Raw genomic sequence first — 24,014 nt, 5'->3', positions numbered from 1 at the left:
TTTTGTGACACCCTCATGTGCTACGAGCGCACACGAGAACGGCACAGTGTAGTGAATCTCATTTTACTGCTGTTCAATGAACTTGAGAGAATGACTAAGTTTCTTATTTTTCTGGATAGTAAATAGATGCACACGCATATATAACAGCGCTTTGGCGTTTAAAAAATAATAAAAAATGTACGATGAATTCCTAAAATTATACAGATGTGCTATTGAAACTCTGATTCCCTTCCGTGGCACTAATAATTTCCGTACTGCCATGTTAAAAGAAATCGATAACAGTTTTTTTACCTTGATATATGTGCTAGAAACCAGATTAAAATAAATGAAAATGTTCTATTACTACAGCTAAGTGGAATTTCCTTATTTTATGAGGCAATATTTTCATTTACCCCTGAATCTTTGGAGCCGCATTACGAGCAGAGAAGTCTTGAAAGAAATGGCTATTGTTTGGTTATTATATTTGACTTTGACTGGGTTAAGTCCAATACGCTGTCCAGGCTTTTTGTCTTATTTTTTAACATAAATTGGGAGGCATTGTCACCGCCTTAAACACGCTGTTTTACAAAATATTTTTGTTACACAGCCTGTATCACAAAACATTTTTAAATGATTAAACTTTACTAATATTTTGAGTTTTATTAATTTTGCGGTGTCGTACACAAAAAAGCATGTTTATCGAAATCTTTGGTGAAAAACGAATTCCATGAGCCAGGACTAACCTTAGTTGTTGGGTAAACTTCTGTATTTCAAGAGGTTATTTTTGTAAGCAAGCAGAGTATATGCCCATGATAATGTTTCCGACTAAGGATGCCAAAACATTGGATGACCGAGAGACTCAAATATACATCTGCAAAAATTAAAGTGAAACTACAAATACCTACTGAGCGAAAATATTGGGTTTTACTATCAACTTTTACTCGGGAAAAATTCTCAATAAATTTTCCTACGTCCGACAGTTTTTCATGTATTTTAGAAACACTTCCTAATGGGCTCCAGATCTGAAATTCATGAAAATTGTATCAACTTTTCATCTCCATTCTCACCTTCTTTTTTACTTTTGGAACATCAGACGCATGGAATACCAATATCAAATTAAGTTCAATCTTTGTGAATAAGAGCAGAGAGCGAGAAAGAGAATGTAAAAGCAAGTTATCAAACATATAGGGAAGAAAGCCATGAACACATGAAAAGGATTCGCAGGACAGATAAGATTGAAGAGCCAGTTTTACACTTGTCTTATGAGAGTCTTGCCAAAGAAGAGGAGCAGAGCGATTATTTTTACGCATTCCTGGGGTTTTTTTGACCCCAATTCTCAGCCTTCTGTAGTGGAGCATACTTTTAGGTCACCATCCGTAAATCAGACCTTTTCAATGAAATTCCAGATGAACTGGAGATCTGATATTTGGCACAGCGATAGGTCGTAATGTACAAATCCGAGAACAAATTCAAAATAGAGACGACCAAGGGATTCTCTTCGTGTGTTGCAAGTTCATATTAGTGGAACACTTTGCAAGGAGTGGCTGATATACTTAAGTTGTATAATTCGCCAAGTTCATATTATTCCTTGGCTTAGGAAATATATTCTCAACGAGCTTAATGAGGAAGTTCTACCATTCTTCGTCGGCGTATTTTAAGGTACCTATCTCAGAATTCGATCTTCAATGAGAATTATGATAGTCGTCTAATAATAATAAGCCCTTGAAAAATTGAGGAAAAGTACTCTACAGAATATCATATGAGTATGAATTTCACTCTTTTGTAAGTGATATTCCAAAATCGATTTCCTTTAGTCTTCTTTCCTTTGAATTTTCCCCGGTATTCCACCAGTCACAGTAATTATAATAAACCAAAATTATGATCTCAAGGTGGGTGACGAAGACCTCTGAATTGATATTTACTGGCAGTAGATTTAGGCTACTTAAGCTCTTTGAAAAAATGTAGGCATAGCTTGGATATGCATGCTATCATAGATTTAGCTATGATAGCATGGGCAGTCTAAAATAATTAGAAAAAGTGTATCTTTGGAGACTGATATGAGTGTAAAAAAGCTGAGGTCTGCAAATAAACTAAAAGTCTCCTAGTGTAAGGTGTGTGTGTGAACTACACGCCGTGTAGACAGGAAAGCGCGGTGGATTCGGACTTCCCGCGTTCCGTCTGCGGCGATGGGGTTGAGACTTTTTCCGGAGGTTTGTGGCACTAAGATAGAGAGGGAGGGTGAGGGAGTGGTGCGCGTGCCGAAAGGTGGGTGTGGTCGCCAATGAACGACGGAGGCCCGAGTCAAAGCACCTCTCAGGCGAAGTATGCAAGCATCGTGTACAGCGAGGGTGGAGCGGAAGGGACCTAATCCATAAAAGTATTATTTGATATTTTTTCAGCAAAGATAATAAAATTTAATGAATTGTCAAATTTGTTTGGTTAAATACTCAAACGAAATCATTCCGAGGGTCATTTTCTCAAGTGTGCCACAATTTTCCGAGTGAGCCTGCGGACTTACTTTGAAATTCTTCAGCATAAGGGTACTTATTCGATATGATGGAGCAAAAACCTAATGACGTAAATTACTGAAATTGCATCCCTTGTCTGTTCAGGTAGGATAACTGCTTTAAATATTTCGTGAGAAATGTAGTCAAAAGTTATAAAATAAATTTATAAAGCTCCTAATTTTTGTTTATACATTTCAAAATTTTTCCTTAAATGTATCAAAATATACGTGATAATTTCTTAAATTCACTGAAGTGTTTTCAGAAGTAAAAATATCATTTTATAACCCGAAATTCGTTTATTTAAGAAAAAAATGACAAATTAGTGGGATTGATTTTGAGGTAAATCAGCATCACTTAGGTTCCCTCCGATGTTATTTTTGAGCTTCTTCAAATGTATTTACGAATTGTTGAACATAGCTATGAACCAGTAATCTGCGTCATTAAAAGATGCCAATCGCTGGACTGTAACTTTGACTTTTATTTTGCTAAGATTTTTTGGTTTAAACTGTGACCGTTCTATGGAGATGCGGATAAGGAGGGACTTTCATTGTTCCGATTCGATACAAAAATCAAAATACTGAATTATAACAGCATTTATGATCAGATATGGTGCAAAACATCTATGTTTTTACAATACATTACTCATATTACTCCATTTTAACCTATTTTATAGCATTCTTGCTTTATTCCGTTTAAATATTCCGATTGGAAGATTCTAAGTGCCTCAGAATATTTCACAATATCCTGTATCTGAATTGTTGGTGTTGATATAACCCTGAGGCATTTCAGTACATATTTTTGAGTCCCTTTTGGGTTGCTTTGGGTCCCCTAATGGCTCATTGGACTTTATTTCATTAATACCATGTGTCAACTTAGATGCAAAAATCAAGAAGAAACGTGGAGGGAACCAACCAATAAAGTATGAAATTAAGTCAGAGGAGGACGCGCGACACCATAGCAGTAATGAGAGCATTAGCTGAGAGAAATATTGAACGTAGTCTGGGTGCATCTATTTTATGCTCGGATCCCGGATTAGTGAAAGTATTCCAGAAAAGAAGAATAGACTGGAGGAATCAGGGAACTTTCCGCTTTGTCTGTTATAATCCATTGATTGCTCTTGCTGCGCTGAGTAACCTAAATATACCTTAAGGCCGGAATAAACAGAATAAACTCTTGCAAAATGTTCTCAATTAATATGTTAACCTGGGAAAAATGAGTCTTTATCCGGTGAGGCGCATGCCTTACGAGTTAATCTGGATTCGTGAGACGAAATTGGATGTTTTGGCAAAGTAAGACACAAAAGAATATCTCAAGTCCAAAATTGCCATGAATATTTTTACTTTATTCGCTACAGGTACTTGGACAAAATTAATATTCCAGAAGTATTAGTTTGATAGAAAAACAGTATACCACTACCAAACAAAATTTATATGTATAATGATTGAATCCTGACATAGGTAAGGGACATTATGGCAAATTATACATTCCTTTCTAAGCTGTATGATTAACAAATCATATTCCAGAAATAGCATTTTAATATTAAAACGTGTTATTTTGGGCAAAAAGAAATGATAAAGGACCTAATTCCATTCGTAATGCTCTTTGGACATTATATAGCTCAATATTTCTCGTGCTAAACTTTTTACGCTTGGCCTTTGGGAACAAGTCAATTACTTTTGTTTATTATTGCTGTAATCAACATTTTTAGCAATATCAAAACTTTTTAGGATAAGTTAAAAATCTTAAATTGGCAAATGACATCGACATTAAAATAAAAGATGGCATTGACAAGGGATAAGTACATCCGAAAAATAACGTGATTGATAACTGTATAAACATTTCACCCATCTAATCTGTGAGGCTAAATTATTTGAGAATCACAAACTTTCTATACCCATGGAAAATTTCTCCTATTAACTACATAGTTGTGTGGTGACTTAAATAGCTGTTACTAAGCATACTATTTGCAACGGTTTAATAGTGTTTACCCCGTTACCCTGCCTCGAGGAAGCGTACGATAACGAAGAACATAAACCATTAGAATGAGAGCGGAGGGCGAAGTTGGGTCAGTTAAAATGGGAAATATCGCGCCCGCCTCGAGTGTGACGAATTGGAGGTGGACGAGAAGCCCCTATTGGCTTGGGGAAGCGAGTGAGAGAGCCTTGTGGGTGTATAAGAGGGCTGGCGTTGAGCAGTGGAGGAAGCGGATATGGCACCATATTTCTTAATTTAGATCAAACGATTGGCCGTTGTTCCCTCGCGTTAGGCGAAATTCTGCTGCTCTTAGGATCCTGACTCCGAGTGATAATCATATAGAAATTGATTGAAAAAAGATTAAAAGTCATTCATAAAACAGTAATGGGAACGATTACAACACAAGTGCGCAATGCCACGGCCGACATTGAAAATATTTTTATCGTTGTCTTAGCCACACTGAAAATGTTCTAAAACCTTCTACGACAATTTAATTCCATAGAAAATGCGACACTTTTATATGGGACTAATTATTATCATTTATCGTTTTCCATGGGCCATTTTTACTGGAGATAAAGTAGCCTAAGGGCTACTTGTTAAATTTTCTGCCATTACGAGGGTAATTTGAAAAGTTCTCGAAAGCTCGCGATTTTTGAATTTTGGCGGGTTGCGTATATTTGAATTTCGATTTTTTTGTTTCGTAATATTGGTACTTATGTCTCTAACTTATGGCAAAAATTTCGGCCATTTTGAATGCACAGTTAATGTTGATAGCTTTTTTGCTTGGACGTGTTTTGGCTTGTCTTCGATTTTTTTCCTGTTCCAAAAAATGGATCAAAGAATCTATCAAATATTGTGTGAAAAACAAAATTAAGTACGTGGACGCATTCCGAATTTTGACTGTGCATATGGAGAAGCTACCTTGGACCGAAGTGATGTTAATCGATGGTACAAAATGTTCTCAGAGAGCCGAGAAGATATGAACGACGAAGAGCGTGCCGGACGTATGAGGACGTGAACAACAGACGAAAACATTGATGAAGTGAGGAAAAAATAGTATTGGTCAATCGTCGAATAACCGTTAGAAAAGTTGCTGAGGACCTAATCATATCGATTGGCTTGAACTATTCGATTTTTACGAATGATTTGGGCAAGACATGGGTCGCCTCAAAATTCTAACCAAAATTGCTCATTTCGACCAAAAACAGCAACGCATTAACATTGCTAATGAGGTGTTGGACTCTGTCCACGACGACCCAAATTTGCTCCAGAGGGTCATAACTGGCGACGAATCATGGGTTTATGGTCATGACGTGGAAAATAAAGCTCAATCATCCCAATGGCAGCTGCAGCACGAGCCAAAACCGAATAAAGCGCGCCAAGTTCGGTCGAATGTGAAAGTTTTGCTTACAGTTTTCTTCAATTACAGGGGCGCGGTGCATCATGAGTTCTTACCACAGGGTAGAACGGTAAATAAGGAATATTACCTGCAAGTTATGCGCAATTTTCCACAAACGCCCGGATTTGTGGAAGAACAAAAATTGGCTTTTGCACCATGACAACGCCCCTGCCCACACATCGTTACTTGTTCGCGAATTTTTGGCCAAAAACAAAACACTAATGATGCCGCAGCCACCATATTTTCCAGATCTATTCCCCAGTGACTTTATCTTTTTCCCGAAACTAAAGAGGCCCATGAAAGGATAACGCTACGCTACGATTGACGAGATAAAGACTGCATCGAAGTAGGAGCTGAACAAGATCACAAAAAATGATTTTTTGAAGTGCTTCGAGGATTGGAAAAAACGTTGGCACAAGTGTATACGATCTAATGGGGATTACTCTGAAGGGGACAAAATATATATTCATGAGTAAATAAATAATTTTTGAAAAAACACAAAAGTCGCGGTAAGTTTTGAGCAGACCTCGCACTATCTCGATCCCCATCATGTGGGTATAATGTTATTCAGGCAAAGATACTATACCGTTGTGTTTGAATTTCGTGGAATAAATTTGGTGACGTGGGAGAGTGAGGTGCAGGAATTCTGAGAAAGAGAAAAATTGAACTTAGTTTTCCCCTTCAGATTTTCCCTTTCCCTACCCTCTCTCCTAGAGTAGTTACCTCACCATCCTCGCGTGCCAGAGATAAAAGGAAAAATCGTGGTGAGCACCATTAGCGTGACAGTAAGTACTAAAAATTTTGCGTGACATCATAAAAGTAGCCAAACCTATGTAGATCATTGCCGTGCACGAGGGTCAAGTTTGATAAATTAAAACTTTGCAGGATTTTAATTACCTGTCATTTATTTTTTTCAGAGAACTTAGTGATAGTTCGTTAATGCTGTTTTCTGCTCAATGATTCAAATGCTCTCCCGCTATCCAAGATTGGTGGGAGTATCACAGTCCCTTGGTTGTTTTTAGTCGTTATCACTGAATATAGAATAACAGGATTACAGGAGGCATGAAAATAAGTAACTTTATCAGGTGAAACTGGTAATTTTTTATGAATATAGTGCGACTACACATTACTAACACTTGACTGTGTTACATGATTTTTCATTTGAGAAAATTTGCAAATCGACAAAAGTTTTTTCATTTTTTTACAGCTCCGCGGGTCATATCCACGTCAATTGAAAATATAAGACACAATTCCAAGCAATATCTCAAATGGCTCATTTTTATTATTTTTGTGAACGAATAAATATCTTAAATGATGTCTCGATTGTTTTTCAAATATCGAAATTACTCAATTTCTACATAAGAAAACAATGGTACATATCAAAATACATTTAATACTTTAAAATGACTCCAGCCAGTAGCCCTTTCACAGCTGCCAATTTGAAAACTGCAACAGCCATCATGTTTATGCTAAATACAGAAGTTACACGTAGCTTTCACCTGGCTTTTTATCCCTCAGATAAATTCAATTCTCAACTTTTCCAGCATATTTAACCTAATATTTTATTCACTTAAAATTGAGGTAATGGGAATACTGAAAATACAATTTTGCTCTTCCTTCATCAATATACTGACCCTCTTAGAGAATAAATAATATTTTAATAATTAATTTGTCTAGATTTAGTTATATTTTAATGTAACTAATAAATTTTAGTCATATTTAGCGAAAATATTCAGTTAATTAACTATAAATTCGGTTGACTGTTGTAACTAATTTATTGGAGTGATTTTAGTGCATTACGATTCTGCAATTATACTCAACATTTTTATCACTCTTGGATTCAATTAAGTTCCCCTTTAAAGCAAAAACAAACAGTCTGGACAGAATGAATAACATAACAACAACGACAGCATAATTTTCTATGTCTTAAAATATTTTGAGATCGAATTTACAAAACGCCGTCTCGTCCTTCATGTCAAAGTTGTTTTGCATACGAAATCTTTGAGTGGTGGAACATCGATTTTAATTGACCGAGATGGATAGCGGGGGTACGAATTCTAGATATCTTTATTTTCTGGAGGAATATTAATAGCATCTGCCTCACCCTTTACCACGCTTCCTTCCATTCATTCCTCGCCCAACGAGGATAACGACCCCAGGGGCATTGTGTGCGGATGTCTGGTCAAACAACGAAACGCAATATCTCTCCCCGTTCATTCTCATCCTGCTCTTGAAATCATTCACCCATTCAGAACTCGGCCTCCTTCTCTCCCTCCCTCCTCTTCCCTTCTGCCTTCGCCCGCTGTTGTCTCCAAAACACCTGAGACACGAATCACAGCTCGGTACACGCCCTTACAGACAGCTTTCCTTCCCTTTCCGAAAAAATTTCATCACCACAACTAATTACTTACCCCCCTACCACTACTCTCACGATACACTTCGTTTTAGCATTCCCAGATGAAATTTTATGCTCGTAATTTATAAAAAATGTATCGTGGTAGATCAACAAGTGATATAATTATGGCGAGTAAACAGAGTGACGAGCTAAAGTGAAGTAAACTTCAGTGTTGCCCACATTTTTCGTTGTAAAAAGGAAAATATACTTAAATCTATAAATAAATGGAAAATTTGTGAAAGTGTGTAGAAATCAGCTATATTCTATCGTAAACTCGATCATTCGTAAACAAAACTACCTTGTAAGATGTTGTTGAAAATGGCGAAGGAAAATGCAGGAGCAAACGAAGAAATTATGAAAATATATTTGAGCATAGTTTCCGCTGAGTTGATTATTGATATTGGATGGCAGCATATTAAAAACAATAAGTTCCTCGTGAAGATACTGCCTGCAGTGAACGCGAAAGCTTTCGCTCAGCAGCTTAGTTCTTTGCTACGCACCAGCTCCCAAAACGCATCAATACCAAATAGTTATTGAAGCGCATATGGCGATCAACAGATATCCACGTATGACTGAAGTCTATAAAGTGGTGTACGAGGCTTTAAAGCATTATGCTTACACATAGCATGTCTCATTAAGAGGTCAGACCGAAATTTGAAGTTTTGAGATTTCATTCTGGAAAAAAATCGTTCGAACTAATATATCCGGGATGTGCAATGTTATACACAGGAGAGAAATCGTAGTGTATGTAAAGAGATACTTCGAATACTTTATAGAATCTTTATATAAATTTAATTTTTATATTTTTTATTTAATACTTTATACAGATACTTCGAATACTTTATATAAATTTCAGCACACATTTTTATTGAATGTCATATTCGAAATAAAATCTCAAGGAATATTTTTAGAGGAAGAAATAATTATCGCTGGTAATCAATCCAACGATTGACTCGTAGCGTGATTATGTGATTCTCTAAAAGTGTATCTCACTTATTTCCTGCATGTTTGGAAGGCCTCGCAGCCAATTTATTCAAAGAATCCCCTCGCATTACATAATTTTCATTACGTAATGTGACATTATAAAAGTCAAAATATTTTACAAATCTATCTGATCTTCTTCAACTTAATCTCATTCCATAATTCACACTTCTAATGAGTTTTTACATGACAGAAAATCATATGCACGTCCCTTTTCCCAACAAGAATTAATATGATTAGGTTTTCTTAAAGGAATCAGGCTTTAAAAAGATTAATACTGAGGTTTCATTAGACCCTCTCCTACAATGGCACCTCACACTCCTTCTCCAATGATAAAATTCATCGATTTCGGGGAAACACGCATAGAAATTACCAAAATTAGTATAATAGCTATCATCTTTTTTAGTTTTCCAAATTTTAATAAGGATGCAAATAAAATTAGTTATACTTTCTCCTTTGATGGAGACCATATACTCTAAGACGGTATTTATATTATCTCAGTGCCACTGGAGGTGTACGGAAGTCATGAAAACTAAGTTTTACGAAAAATGGTTTTCCTGCAATAGTCCTTTCGATTGTTTTTAAGAGAAACGCGGGTGGCCTGCACGCCTTTATGACGAGCGACCACCCCTCAGGGTGTCCACACAAAGGGATATTTTGGTGGCCACAGAAAGAGGATGTTTTATTGCTCGCAGTGGCCTAAGGGTTTAATGCCCACCAAGCCCTTCCGTCCGCCAGAGTCCTTACTCCTAGACAATGGATGAGGGATGGAGAATTAATCAAAAGGGATCGAGGAAAAGCACTCGGGAGGTGTAAAAATTACGACCTCCCGGGGAAAAAGGTTTAAATCTTCCCTCCTTATTATAAGGACAAGCGACTCTTGGTCACGCCACGGTCACTTACTTTCTCCCCTTTCCCTCTCTCTTTCTCTCAGTCTTACGTCCTCTTTCCGCCGCCCTTTCCCCCTTCTCTGCTCCCCCATCTCTTTACATTACCCTCCGCCATGGGACCCACCACGTTTACTGCCATACCTTCATTGCGTCCTTCAGCCGTCCGGCCTTGTGCCATCCAAGACCGGGGTCAATCTAATTCCCACATGACCTATTCCGAGTCAGCAAAAAAGTGCTAATAAAATTTAAAAAACGTGACACTATTGCCTTTGAAATAATAATTATTTCAAGCTGGACGTAGAGTAGACTTATCGTTGTTGACATATCAACAAAATGTAAACAAATCGTAGGTCTTGCAAATCATAGGGAGAGAAGTCTTCGTCTCCATTCTAAATCATAATTGAGATAGGAGATTATAATCCATAAATTAAATGTGCCTACTAAATTCATATTATTATGATGATTATATCATGGTAAATCAAAATCTAAAATACGTCACATAGTTTAAATTTCACGGCATAACTTGTTGTTACTAGGGTCAAAGGTTAAAACTTTTACAGATTGTATCAAAGAGCGCTGGTTATGTCGCACTGAAATTTTTAAATCTTAAAAATACTTCCATAAGTAATAAAGAAAGTTATCAATTCTTTATTCCAACAAAATAATCGCATTTTAACAATTCTATTTAAATATATAAAATGCATTTGCATGTGCACAACAGCTAGAGATTTTCTAAAAATTGATGAACATGGTATAAAGAGCTGGATCAACCGCTTATGAATGTATTCTTGAGAAAACCCACTGCTCTTTGGATAATTTAAACATTGAATTTAAATATGATAATAATTGAATTCAGAAATACGTTTCGTCCAGTAAAATTGACCTGGGTAGAAATTAAAGAACTATAGTCGGGTTAATATATTTAGCTAATTACTTCCAAGAAACTATAATTAACGAAGGAGATTATTTTCGCAATTGATCACAAAAATGAGATAATATCATTCAAAATTCCCAGTTGCGAGTGTGGTACTTGCAAGTATTTTGAGTTCCGAATCAACAGGAATTATCAAATTGACATGCAGATATTCAAAAACCAAAGTCCAATTGTCCTTGGCCTAAACATTTCAAACTACTTCCCCTCTCCAAAAGCTACTCAGAGGAAATTAACCCTTAAAGCCTTCCGTACCCCATTCATTTTCCTTAGCTATTATTTCCTTACAAACTTAACCGTTGAAAGGAGATTGTGATTAATACCGCTTAGGGTTTCTTCCCCTGATAATAGGTTCTTTAACGTCTTCTACTCTTTGTCTTACTCATCTATGAAGGTACCACTGGTAAAAAACACTTTAATAAATCAATATCAGTCAATTACGATTCTAAAAAATGCATAATAGTAATTTCTTGAAATATTCTTAATATTAAATTTTCAGAAATTATCGAACGGATATTACAGGGAAAACGTATTCACGCCATGAATAACTTACTTTGCGTCTCCAATCAAATAAAGAGCTCGTTACACACAACAACCAGATGTATAACGTAAAAGTACGAAAATATGGGAAAAAAATAATGATGAAAAATTGAGATTTTTTAGGCTGGTAAATATTTTAAATATTTGCTAAGTGAAAATATCAAATAAAATAATATATTAATAATTTTCTGTAAAAATGACGTTTTTCTCCTAAATTATAGGTTCAAAGTAGAGATAAATGGCAGATTTCCGGTCGATTGCAGATTCCTCGAAAATTAAAGAGCTTGTGTTTGAATGTGTCTAAAGGAAACGCAATGGACTAGTTCTTCGTACCACTAGGCTATTGAGCAGCCTTGCTCAAGTGAAATCCTTAAGAGCCAGTTGAATCAAGTTAACTAGGGTATCTATTGAGTAATTTTTACGAAAGTTCAGGGTGCAGCCAGATAAATTCCTTTTTTATAAGGCAAACCCCCTTTAAAAAAGTAAGTTATGTTGCTGCAGCATGTATATTTCGAGTGAAAAGGAGTCAATGGCTGTCTAACTTTACATCCCATGGGCCGAGAATTATATTATTCTTCAAAGATAAATGCGACATCAATGGATGTCATTTCCCTACTTCCCATTTCCCCCTTATCCGTAGTTCCTTAGTATACGGATTAATCTCCCAGTGAACAGCATGCTTGATGAAACGCCTGTGTCTTAAGATTGAAACTTTGTCAAAATGTATGTTTAACGGGTGACCCTATTGTATGGAGCCTAAACAAATTGATTGAAGGTTTTCTGGATGGCATATGATCTCATTATTATTTTCATTAAGTTATACGATTACGGCCATAGGTAAGCTGCAATATGAGATATCGAATGAGAATTAGCGTGCTATTTTATTTTAAATAAGGATTAGGTCATAAGATACGCTATAACCTCTTTATCGAGACTGGAGTGCAAGCACTTAATTTTGTCGTTTTCTAATGTAAAAGGATTTAAGTTCACCATCTATAACCTTTTGACTCGACATGTTCAGTTGGTATTATGAGTGACGGCAAAGACCTTTGCTTTCTGAAACACATCTTTGAGGTTATTTTTAATTTATGTACTGTTTTTCTCAGATTTAGCTTTTCTAGACGATTAATAAAGGCATCTGAATTTTAAGGTATGTGCAATTTCTAATGGATCAATTTATTAATAAATGGCTTCCTTTTTTATTTTACTACTTTGTACGAAATTCCGCTAAAATACTGGTGATTTCAATGTTAACCATTGCCATAAAAGAACTCCGTAAAAGGGAATAAATCTCTAGATCCATTTTGAAAATAGATATCCGAAGCTCCACATCTTTGGAATGCCATTTCTCCCAGTGAATATTGGGTGTCAGATAAATTCTACCTAAGAAGACCGTTGAGAATATAGATTCGAGTTGAGACACTGCAATATCCTATGTCATTTCTCACCATGCATAAAAATCGTCATGTCAAAGCTTCTTCACAACCGAAAATACCTGCCTTAGGAAGGGTTCAAATCCCATTTTTTCAGATCAGACTGGCGTCGCTGGAGCAATCGAATCGACTGTTCCCCGAATCCCAGACGTAGTTTCTGGGTCACCTGTCGAAGCGTAATGGTCACGCACCCTAAGCGTGAAGAGAGGAAAATCCCCAGACGTGTTGTTGGTTCTGAGGGTGAGGTTGTGTGGATTGGGGAAGCTAATGAGGGGGTAGAAGAAGAGGGCAGAAGGAAAAGGAAGAAGTGAAATTGAGACGAAAACGCGTGGACATATCATGCCTTAGTAGTGAGTCTCGTCCATAATTTACGTAAACAGACTAGTCAGTCTGGTCTGACTCCTTCTCTTTACAATGTAACTTTCTTGAATTTGAGATGATCACTTTGGAGACGTGCTTTCTACACATTCTTCACCGGTCAGGATTACTTCAACATGAATGATCTAACACCTAATATTATAAAATTCCAACTTCATAGTAAACCACTCATAAGGTATGTATTCTGATTATAACCAGCTAAGACAACCAGCATGGTTATTTAGATTTTTTTATCATACTATTTAGTTTTCACCGCAAAATATCCTACATATAGTAAAGGCGATCGTTGCAAAAATTAAGTAAAGGATTATTCAGCTATCCTTCAGTATTTTGTTTTCCATTTAAGTCTGAAGTATAAAATTATCAACAAAATAATAGCACTTTTTATACCAAGATTAACTTGCAAAAAACTGCTATTATTTGGTCGATTTCCACCATTTTACTCCTGAAACTATTCTTAGAAAATTAAAATTTAACGTTAAACCTTTTTCGTGATGTTTATTGGTACCTAAACTTTCTCCGGAGAGTTTATTTACATTAAACGATAGAATATCAAGTTATTTCTTTCGACTCAGTCCAATCGAACGAACTGATTAGTTCCTCGGCCATAATTTTTCCTCATGTTTGCGGCACTAACATCAAGAACTCATCCGTCTTTATACCTTATTGCTTCACAGCTACGGTACTTCGTTTTGAAAGATTTTGTCCGTCTACCCCATTCGGTAACTCACAAGGATGTATATTGCTCCTTGGCAAAATAATGCTGCTTGATTTTTGCAGTCGCTTAAGTGTGTTATCTCGGTCGGCAACGCTCTCAGCAGTTAATCCAAAAGCCATTCAGTCGAGCCCCGTCTCGCCCATGGGTGTCTTGCCCGGCTTTAACGTGAAAAATGTCCTCGGGGTCCTATTCTGGTCTGTTCAACGGGTTGATTACACATCAGCTTACCCGTCGTGAGAGTACTCTTGTGAATCTTTTACGTTTTTATTTAAAGAGTGTGTCAAATCCGTCGAAAATTGTTCGATTGCAAAAGATGAGGGGGAGGGAGCACCTCCACCCACACGCCCGACCCTCGTCGATTCAACCCAACCCTTTCTCCGCACGAAACCACCCACCACATCCACTCCCCTCCCGAGGCTCAACCCCCCTCAAACCCTTCCTCCCCCGTCAGGTTCAAAGGGCGTGGTTACAGGTGCGAGGCGAAAGTGGGGTGATAGGAGGTGAGGGGGAAGGTGCAAGGGACGGAGGCGGATAAAGAGGGTGATAAAAAGGATGCCTGCGAAGGTGGCTCGAGTTTGGGGTGGGAGGTGTGGGGGAAGACGTGTTCCTTTCGTGTCGGGGTGCCCATTGAGACGCCTTTCTGAGTGCCCCCAGATGGTGTTGTTCTCCTTCCCTCCTTCCCCCCTCCCCAACGCCCCCTATCACTCCCACCGCCACTCTCCAATTCATCATCCTCCCTGCTAGTACTTTTCTTATTCCCTTCCCTCTAAACCATTTCCCCCTTTCTCTCCCATCCCCCCACGTCACCGTCGACTGTGGCTAGCCTTCCTATTCCTCTCTAAATCCTTCGGCTTCTTTGGTTCAGTCGCATGGAAGTCAGTCCACGGAAGGGCCTCACTCCCTTAAGCGCGAGTACCCGTGTTCTTCCTCTCGCGCCGCCTTTCCTTCGGTCCTTGGGAGATCCACCACCCTTGAGGAGGCGGGCCTCAAGCGCGAGGTCTTTCCGCGTGGTGACCTACCCTTGCCTGGACGTTGGGTCATTGGTTATTTTCGTCCCGTGGTAAGTTGAATCGCTTCTGTGGAGTTGGAGACGATTCTGGACATGTGTTCAGTCGAAACTGCTCCTCCGAACGGGATTAATGGTTCGTGCACTCGCCGGTTAACACGTAGATTGCGTGAGAGTATCGAACCGTCTTCAGGGAGTTTTTTCGCCTTATCTACTTGGGAAGAAATGGTGCAAGATGATTCAGCTATCACACCATCTTCAACTAAAGGAGGACTATCAGTCGTTCTATTAGTAGTTTCCATAAAATTTCTTGGAATGATCATAAAAGACTTAAGATTCGTCAATAATACTGACTTTCGGTTTGAGATATTTGGCTCATATCCGTGAAATTTTCAGGTACTGAAGGCTGTATTCGATTTTCATTGAACCTCATTGAACAATCAAAAAAGTTATACTTGTATTATGTGATGTCTACAGTAATTTATAATTTTATGAATAACTCAATAAACATAACAACGTTTGCATTATATACGGTAATCAAATACTCAGTTTTCGACCTAAATCTTTTTACTGTTGAGTTTCGACAAACTAAAACATGCTGCTATTGATTGTTCTTCCATTCTTTAGCGGAAAATCACATTAATAGTAGTGAAAACAGATATAGCATTTGTAGCAGTAAAAATAGTTCAACTGTTTATAAGGTTTTCCTTAATATAATCTGCTCTTACCGGAGAACTAATGGGCAGAATATATGCGAATTACAACAAGTAATGCGATGATGGAACTAAAGCCATATGTTTTACTTATTATACAATTTACATTATTATTATGGACATTATTTTTGCATCGCATTTTTCTTTCTCTATGAATACTTACGTATATTCTATAACACATATATTCATTTCTGTTCCAAATATTTTTTCCTTCAAGTCAAGGTCAGTTTGATACCTTTTTCTTCTTTTGAGTGACTCAGGATAAAATTTACTGCACTGTCATTTCCTGGAACGGCTTTCGACCGGTTCGTTCCTTCTTCGCTAAATAAACTTCGTATTTTACTTGGAAAAACCTGAATATGAGAAAGAATATAGCAAGTGTTTAAAGTAATGTTTAGATTAAACGAACACTAGACCTAATAGCTAAAAATGTTGTTTTTAAATTTCGTGTTAGTCATGCGTTTAATCGAATTAATGTCGTAATCAGTGCCTGTGTTGTGAAACGCACAGATTTAAATAGGCGCAATTCAATGAATTTCCTTCACATATAAGTTAGTGATAAAACTTATTCATTGAAACAAGATCAATTCTAAATGTGAAATGGTGAACAGTCAACCCAATACTTTCAGTAGTTTCTTTCTATTCTCTATCAAGAAAAATTTCCACAGTGGATTACTTTGGTCTCCAGTTTGATTCTTTGGAAGTACCTTGATACAAAATCTTAAGATATCCTGAAGTGTGGTACTTCGTATGTTAATATTTTGTATAAAATAATTTTTGGGTTACCTGACTCATTTGTAAAGCGCTTTAGTGCTGCCCAAATAGACTATCAATTTGCCTGATGAATATTCTTTGTTTGTATAAAGAATATTCAACACACAGGTTGATTTACCTCATAAAGGAAAAGAACGATATTATTAAATATTAGTACTTATTTTATTCCTATTCAATTTATGTATTAGTCTATTGATCATTTTTATTGTCAACCTTTCATCTGAATGTTAGCTATCATTGCTCTCCGTACCCGTCTTTCTGCTCCTGACGAATCTCATAAACTAACAACCTTACCGTTTATTTTCGTTTGTCACGTGTTGTAGTAGGTGAATCTATTGTGGGATAACGGTACTAGAAGTAACTCGATATAGTTAGAAGCTAGGTTGGTGTATAATGAAAGCTGTGTGTTGGCACCTAACGATTTCCTTATGATATTTGATTAAGTACCACAAATGCCAAAACTTGTACTTTGTATACGGAAATCAATACGAGCATACCATTGTATCGATAAGTGAATAAAAACTAAAAGTTATGATTCATTTCGCGGAAATTCCTTGTTTTAATTACTTCAATTAATTTAATGTCTGCTTCAATAATCTCGTACGCATAATAATGCCACCGGGTCTGTTCACCTGTCCGTAAGATATAGTATCCTGCGCGTTATGTGACTTGCAATACATAAACGCTTAGCTAAATGCATAACATCAAGGATTGATTTCAACTTTAAAATACTTCAAACTTCAATTCTTTCCCTATGACTTTGTAAGAATCAACAAGATGATCCAATCACTATGGTATACCACCGATTCATCCTTGAATAACCGCTTCAACTATAAAGCAATATTTTTTTGCTAGTGACTAGATTTTTTGACAACCACTGAGTTTCTTAAAACCCATTGCCTAGAGGTTTAATGCATTCCCCAAGATCGAAAGTATGAATATTGCTATACTCAACATCTTTTTATCAAAATGATGATTAAAGAGAAAAATAATTGAAAAAAGCATTTAAATTCTCTGGTAATCATATAAATTGGCCCACGAATTAGGATGCTCGAATATTTTGGAATGTAGACAAAAAAGAAACACTGAGCCAAATGTGCGACAACCTACTATCATTTGCGCCACTAAGTATATATGAAGAGATTGTTGATCCTTTGGTGCATTTGTGTTACCGTAGTTCACTTTTTTCTTTACCTGAGAACAAGTTATAAATTCAAAAAAAATCTGAAAAACCTCATCTGTAGCCCTTGCTGACGGCTTTGAAATGTGCAAAGCGAGAGTAAATGGTTATTTTATTTCTATAAATTTATTAATGGGTTTTATGATTCCATATTCCGATAGATACGCCAGTGAAAATGAATTAAATTCGTTGTTTGCATCCATGGAAATTAGAACATAATATTTACTTATCTTGTTTTAAGTATAGTACATGAAAATATTTTATTTTTAAAATATTTTTATTCTACTTTCATGTTTATATATTGAAATAACATGTTAATTTATAATTTAAAAGATTAAACAACCTTATAAGTTATTCATTTGAGACTTAGTAGCAATTCTAATGAGCGATTTCCTACCCCATTGTCTTTCTTTCTCAAGTACTCGTATTTTTTTAAATAATTAATAATACACGCTTATAAAAGACACAGTCTTTAACATAAATGTACATTTTATATGCTTTATGTTCACAGTTTAGTCTCCTTAACTCCAGAGCTGTATTTTAGCTTGTGATATCATACAGGGGATTTTTAAATGCTAGTGTAAATATGTGTTTACTCTTCCTCAATGATTCGCGTATTTTATTTGGTATTTTAGTGTACTTTATCTGCTTGTACTATTGCTATGTATTTTGAATGTACCCCTTATCAACATTATTACTCGCTGAACCCATTTCTTTTACCTTCAAGTCAGTGTAAAAGGCCTTTTAATTTGCAGCCTGATTACGACAGTAAATGGCGCAGCACTTTACCTCCGTCACAACAAATACGATTTTCAAATTTTTATATTACAATTGAGGCCGTTTTAAGAGAAATTAGAGATAAAATTCTAACTTTAACAAATGGGAAACCGGTATTCAGCACGTCACTGGGTAGCTTGGAAAATATTTGGTGAATATTTGTAAAATGTTAATCAATTGATCGATTTATGGAATAAGACAACCTCAGGGGTTATTAGCACTTGGGCGTAAAACTATTTATCAAAATATTTATCAAGATATCAAAATTTGCAACTGAAATCTAATATCAATAAATTTTCTCCTTGATTACATCTGATACATGTAGAGCCAGTAGTAACATGTTTCAATATATACTAACGGGTTGGCACCTACAAAATTTGGCTCGCGGCTAGCATACCGCACACTGCTGCCCTCCTTAGTGTGAGGAGAAAAGGTTTTCCTACCTCAATATCCCAAAAATCCATGCAAGAATCTAAATGAATACCTCAAATAGTTTGATTAGACGCTCATTCAGATTCGCATCTCTCTCTCCGTAGACCCCGTCGCCCCAGTACTTCACCCAGGACTACCGGCCCACCGTCAAGTTCACCGTGGAGGGGAAGTCGCCGGTGGGCGGAGGCGCGGGGGAGGAGTCGGCGGAAGCAGAGGAGGGGCAGGAGGGGGGAGGGTGCCGGAGGGGGAGCGCCTCCTCCTCAAGCGAAAGGAGGGGGGGAACCGGCCCCCGTGAGCAGGACCCGGCCACCGCCACGAGGGCCAAGCAGATCTTCATGGCGCAGCAGCCGCCCCCACTACCGCTGCCACCCACGCCACCCCCCTACCAGATGCCCCCTCCTGGAGGCACCCCGCCCACGTCGGCACCCCCAGACGGTGAGTGCTCAACCCCGCGATATGCTTGATGTGGAAAGGGTTAATCGAGAGATCCTGAAGTGAAATTTCCACTAGTACTATACTAAAAGAATTCAATTCTCTTCACTACTGAGCTTCACGTGCTTTCGTTATGGTCTGGCAGTCTTCGCTTTTTGGGGACGGGGGAGCACTTACAACTGAGAGGCCTTGTTGTAGAGGTGCCATATGTGCTGCTCTGAGGAGCCACGTGAGGAAGGCGGTGTCTCAACGCTAAAGGGAGCGAAAATATATTCGGCAACAGAGCACACAGGAGACGATGTGGAAATAACAGGGGGCTAGAAGGCAACCGATGTTGCGCTTTTCTCACTCACATCTCATTGGTAATTCTCTGGTCATATGCCGTAGAGCTTCCTCTCCCATTTTCCAACTATTCGCAAATCTATTTGAATTGTAGTATTTTATTCGTGTAATTGATTATACTGAGGAAGCCAAAAGTGGCATTAGGGGTAGGCGAGTGATTTATTGTGGGTAGGACGGAGAGAAACACGGCATTGGCATTAGCCTGTTCTTAACAAATGACGAAGTTTACCGTCCCATCCGACGGTTTGCGTTCTCCACATGATGTGCTCTCCATATTTTATCTCAATTAGGGGTCGAAATAGCTCTGAAAAATACTACCACCACCAGTAATTGAACCCGGACCCTTCGGGGTGGGAAACCGTATCGATCGTATTAATTCCATCCCCCGTGAAATTTCAATCCCCACTCTTTGGTGTTTTCCATTAAAGAACTCACATGTTGTGACAATTTGATGATGAGTTATCTGGCTTCTCATCGGATAGTCGCGTTGATTGGCACCAATCTGTCGATGATTAAGTGTGTATTCACGCGGCTGAGGGCTGCTGAAAAGTCAGGGCCGACCTATGCCACTTCCCGTTGAGGAACTTGAGAGCGCTTCACTCAAACCATTCACCAGGAAATCCTTTAAACTCTTCATTACTTGACAACGATCCATCAGATGCAATAAACAGATCCACTTTCATCCATAACTGTTAACAATAACTAGCTTCACATCAGTGGTAACATGCAAATGATTTCAGTAACATCATTCCTCCCCAAATATCAAACTATTCAACTGAGTAAGGTTACGCGCAATAAAACAAAAACGATCAAGAAATAAGCAATGTTTTCAGTTTTTCAGCTAAAAATATTCATTCAACCAGTTTCTATGTTTCTATATCATTAACGAGTGGGCAAATAAAATGATTAAAACAAAAATTTTGGTTGAGTGGAAAATTGCAGATACTTTCATTATGAATTACTAGTAGTTTCACCACATTAGTTCTGAAACGCTAATGATATACACTAGCTTTACAGGCCATAGAAATATGCATGTATACGCTCCTAAAAAGCTTTAGTCCGTTTACGTGTTATCCACACATTTTTTATGTGCTCTTCTCCAAACCCTATATCAAACTGATAATAACCCATCAAAAGATTGGGCTAAGGAATGGTTCATGTTGTTTGACTACAAGAATGCTCTGTTATTAAAATTTTTATAATTTCTAATCATAGCTTACATTCTTCTTACATCCAATTGTAAAAAATGACATATTTTTGAGGTCACTCAGAAAAAATCACATCTTGCATAATGTTCAACCCCTCCGGTTAATACAGATAATTATCCAAATATCTGATGAATTAATAGTCATACCCATGTCTCCAACAATTTCCTTCTTGTTTCAAGCAAAATAATTCTCACCAAAAATAATATTACCCATGGGCTTACCGAACTCATAGATAATTTTTAACATTTGTGTAAATGAGAAAGATCTCATCAACATTGCGTTTAATGAGAAATATTTTTTTTAACTTAGGTCTTGATACGGGTAAAAATAATACCTTCGTTTTGGCAAACACGACGGCAGAATGAAATAGCAGTGATATAAACACAAAATAAGACAGATGGGCACAGAGCAGAAGAGTACATAAGTAGGAGACTGCATGAGTAAGAACAAATACTTGGTCGTCTCATATCATGAAAAACGATTACTAACGAAAGAGAAATTTCTTGTCCATTGTAATGGCATGAGTAATAATGGTTAAAATATTTTCAAACGCTAATTTAAATCCAATAGATAGTTCTCATTAAATTTGATTTTAAATTATTATTTTATAATAAAATAAAAGAATGTATAAAGATTAAAAAATCTTAAACATACTGCCATGGCTGGAATGACCAAATTAATTAACACCCAGATGCAAAGAGCACCATTAATGAACATACAGTTTTCTTCCAATTAATTTTCAATTGAATGCTTGAAGAAATGGTGACAAAATTTTGGAAGTAGTGACTTAGTTTCACGAACTGACAATCCAGATCTGTTTCTGGTTCCAGATCTTCCTCGGAACTCTCAGGAGGTTCGGGGAAAAGAACTGACCCACTCTTTCTCTGAATGTGTGACTCTTACATGACGTTTAGGGCTTATTATATACTGGATGAGATCTTATCTATCTTATCAAACCGATCTTCAGGTCAATTACGACGATTTTGGTTTGATCTGTGTGTCAAGGAGCTATTCAACGTTGACGCGGTAATTTGGCAACGATGGACACAATATAGACTGTTTACAGGCTGAGGGCTCGATGATTCGATTTCCCTAACGGAAGCTCCCTTTGTTGTCGTGGTTGCGTCGGGTGCGGTGTCCCCAGGGAGGAGCTTGGAGGCGGAAGGCGGCGCGGAGGACGAAGACGATGACGACGAGGAGGACTACTCGGCGAGCGTGAGCGCCATCCTGCAGCAGCGCCGAAGGGCGTCGACGCGGAGGAGCCGGCGCCACCGCGGTGCCCGGCGCACCTCCTCGCCCTTTTCGCCCCTCTCGCCCGACGGCGCCTCCTTGACCGCCAAGCATGACCGACGAAGATCCTCCGTCTTCACCACCAGCTCCGCCGAGTGAGTCTACCTCCAACTCCTGCCCCAGATTGCTCCCCTGACGGTAGTTACACGGGCGAGTCACCCACACACGTGACGGCCTAACTAACCTTCCTACCCTGATCTTCGGCCTCGATTTTGCCATCCCTTAAATCCTCTAAAGCTCATATCCAGTTGGGCGAAAGATAAACAAAACTAGGTCTACCACGGACCCAATTCTGGAAGCCATAAGTCGATATAAGAGTTCTGATTCATTCACGGTTCTCGAATTGCAATAAATAAGCTGAAGAGGTGATACCTTATTGTCTAAAATTTACTGGTTGTGATTTAAAAAAAATGTCCATTGTGTTTTTGAGTGTAGGTGTCCAGCAGAGCGCTCAAAATCGTATGACTCTGAATATCCTCGGTTTCATCCAAACTGGATGATTTCAATGGTATAATCGTCTTGAGATATCACAGTCAGCATTGAAAAAGGTCACCTAGTCGAAACTGGTCGACCTAGCCTCCTGGCCTCGCACTCCAGTTATGTCCGCCTTCGGACCCCATCATTATACCCTGTCGTCTCCACTTTTCACTCATCTCATTTCCAAACTGCATTACAATGATACTTTCTTTCAAATGAAATAGATATTCATGAAATTCTGTAGTTATTCACTTTTCACCCATACTTTGACTATGATAGCATCAGAGTTTGAATGCATCACTATTACTAACGATCAAATATTGGAGAAAACGTTTTTTGATTTGAAAGCATCCATTATACTCTGTAGGAAGTGAAAAATCGCCCACGAAAGCATTGTCACCGGAGGATAATTCTTGATATATCTCATTAAGTCTTACTTACTTAGAGCCATTGATTAAAGTCACAACTATCGTCGAGTTTATTTCAATTAAGTAGTAACACTTGGATTTTTAAAGATTATTCTACTACTAATTTTAAGTTCATTTAGAACCCTAAGTTCATTAATATAAAAAAACGATACTTTGTCATACGTAAAATGCACACACCGGTCACAGAATTCGAATACTCGACCTTCATTCAGCGATTGGATTATCCTTCAAGACACGGTTTCAGTAACTTACTTATCATCATCATCACAGACCATCAAACCGAGGATTGTATTGTGGTTGTCCTCCAACTTACTAGCACAAGGGCAACGAAAAAGCTAGAAAGGAAGTTATCGAAGCTTCCAAGGACTTTGACCCCCCAGTCCTGCCTGTATATCGCCGAAAACGATGCAAATTTAATTCCAGTACAGAGTCATTCTCTTATCTCGCTTTCTCTCCAACAGCACCGGCTACTCGGTTGCGGTGGCGGACGAGGCCCGGGGGCCGCTGGACGGCACGGACCCGGCGGCGGTGGCAGAGGGCGTGGCCGGCACTGTTTCCCCCACGGCCATCGCGGCCGCCACGCAGCAACAGATCTTCGAGAACCTCCGCCTTCACAAGGAGGTGCGAGAGAGCGTGCGGCTTCAGCCGTGGCCCATGAGGAGGAAGGCAAGTGGGTCCGCGAGCGCCCTTGACGCCCTGCATCAGACGTCACCAGCATGTGGACCAAGTCGTGCCTACTTTCCCCGAAATCGACCATCGAGTAAAATATAATTGATCACGGAAGAGAATAACGAGAGTACCCAACTGCTTCTATGTGTATGATTAATTAT

General features: G+C 38.1%; 1 protein-coding gene across 1 annotated transcript in view; it reads left to right on the top strand.

The window, feature by feature from the left end:
- LOC139692232 (transmembrane channel-like protein) overlaps nt 1-24,014 on the top strand; it is a 63,377-nt gene that overhangs the window by 15,282 nt on the left and 24,081 nt on the right. Inside the window, exons 2-4 of the mRNA XM_071590300.1 lie at nt 19,112-19,442; nt 22,092-22,374; nt 23,745-23,850. Coding sequence (XP_071446401.1) covers nt 19,112-19,442; nt 22,092-22,374; nt 23,745-23,850 — 720 coding nt within the window. The remainder of the gene's footprint in view (nt 1-19,111; nt 19,443-22,091; nt 22,375-23,744; nt 23,851-24,014) is intronic.

This window comes from Hetaerina americana, unplaced genomic scaffold (genome assembly GCF_022747635.1).
Source record: "Hetaerina americana unplaced genomic scaffold, ioHetAmer1.1.p SCAF_4, whole genome shotgun sequence".
NCBI classification, from domain to species: Eukaryota; Metazoa; Arthropoda; class Insecta; order Odonata; family Calopterygidae; genus Hetaerina; species Hetaerina americana.
Note: the sequence above shows the minus strand (reverse complement) of the source record. Positions and strands in the feature narration are given on the sequence as shown.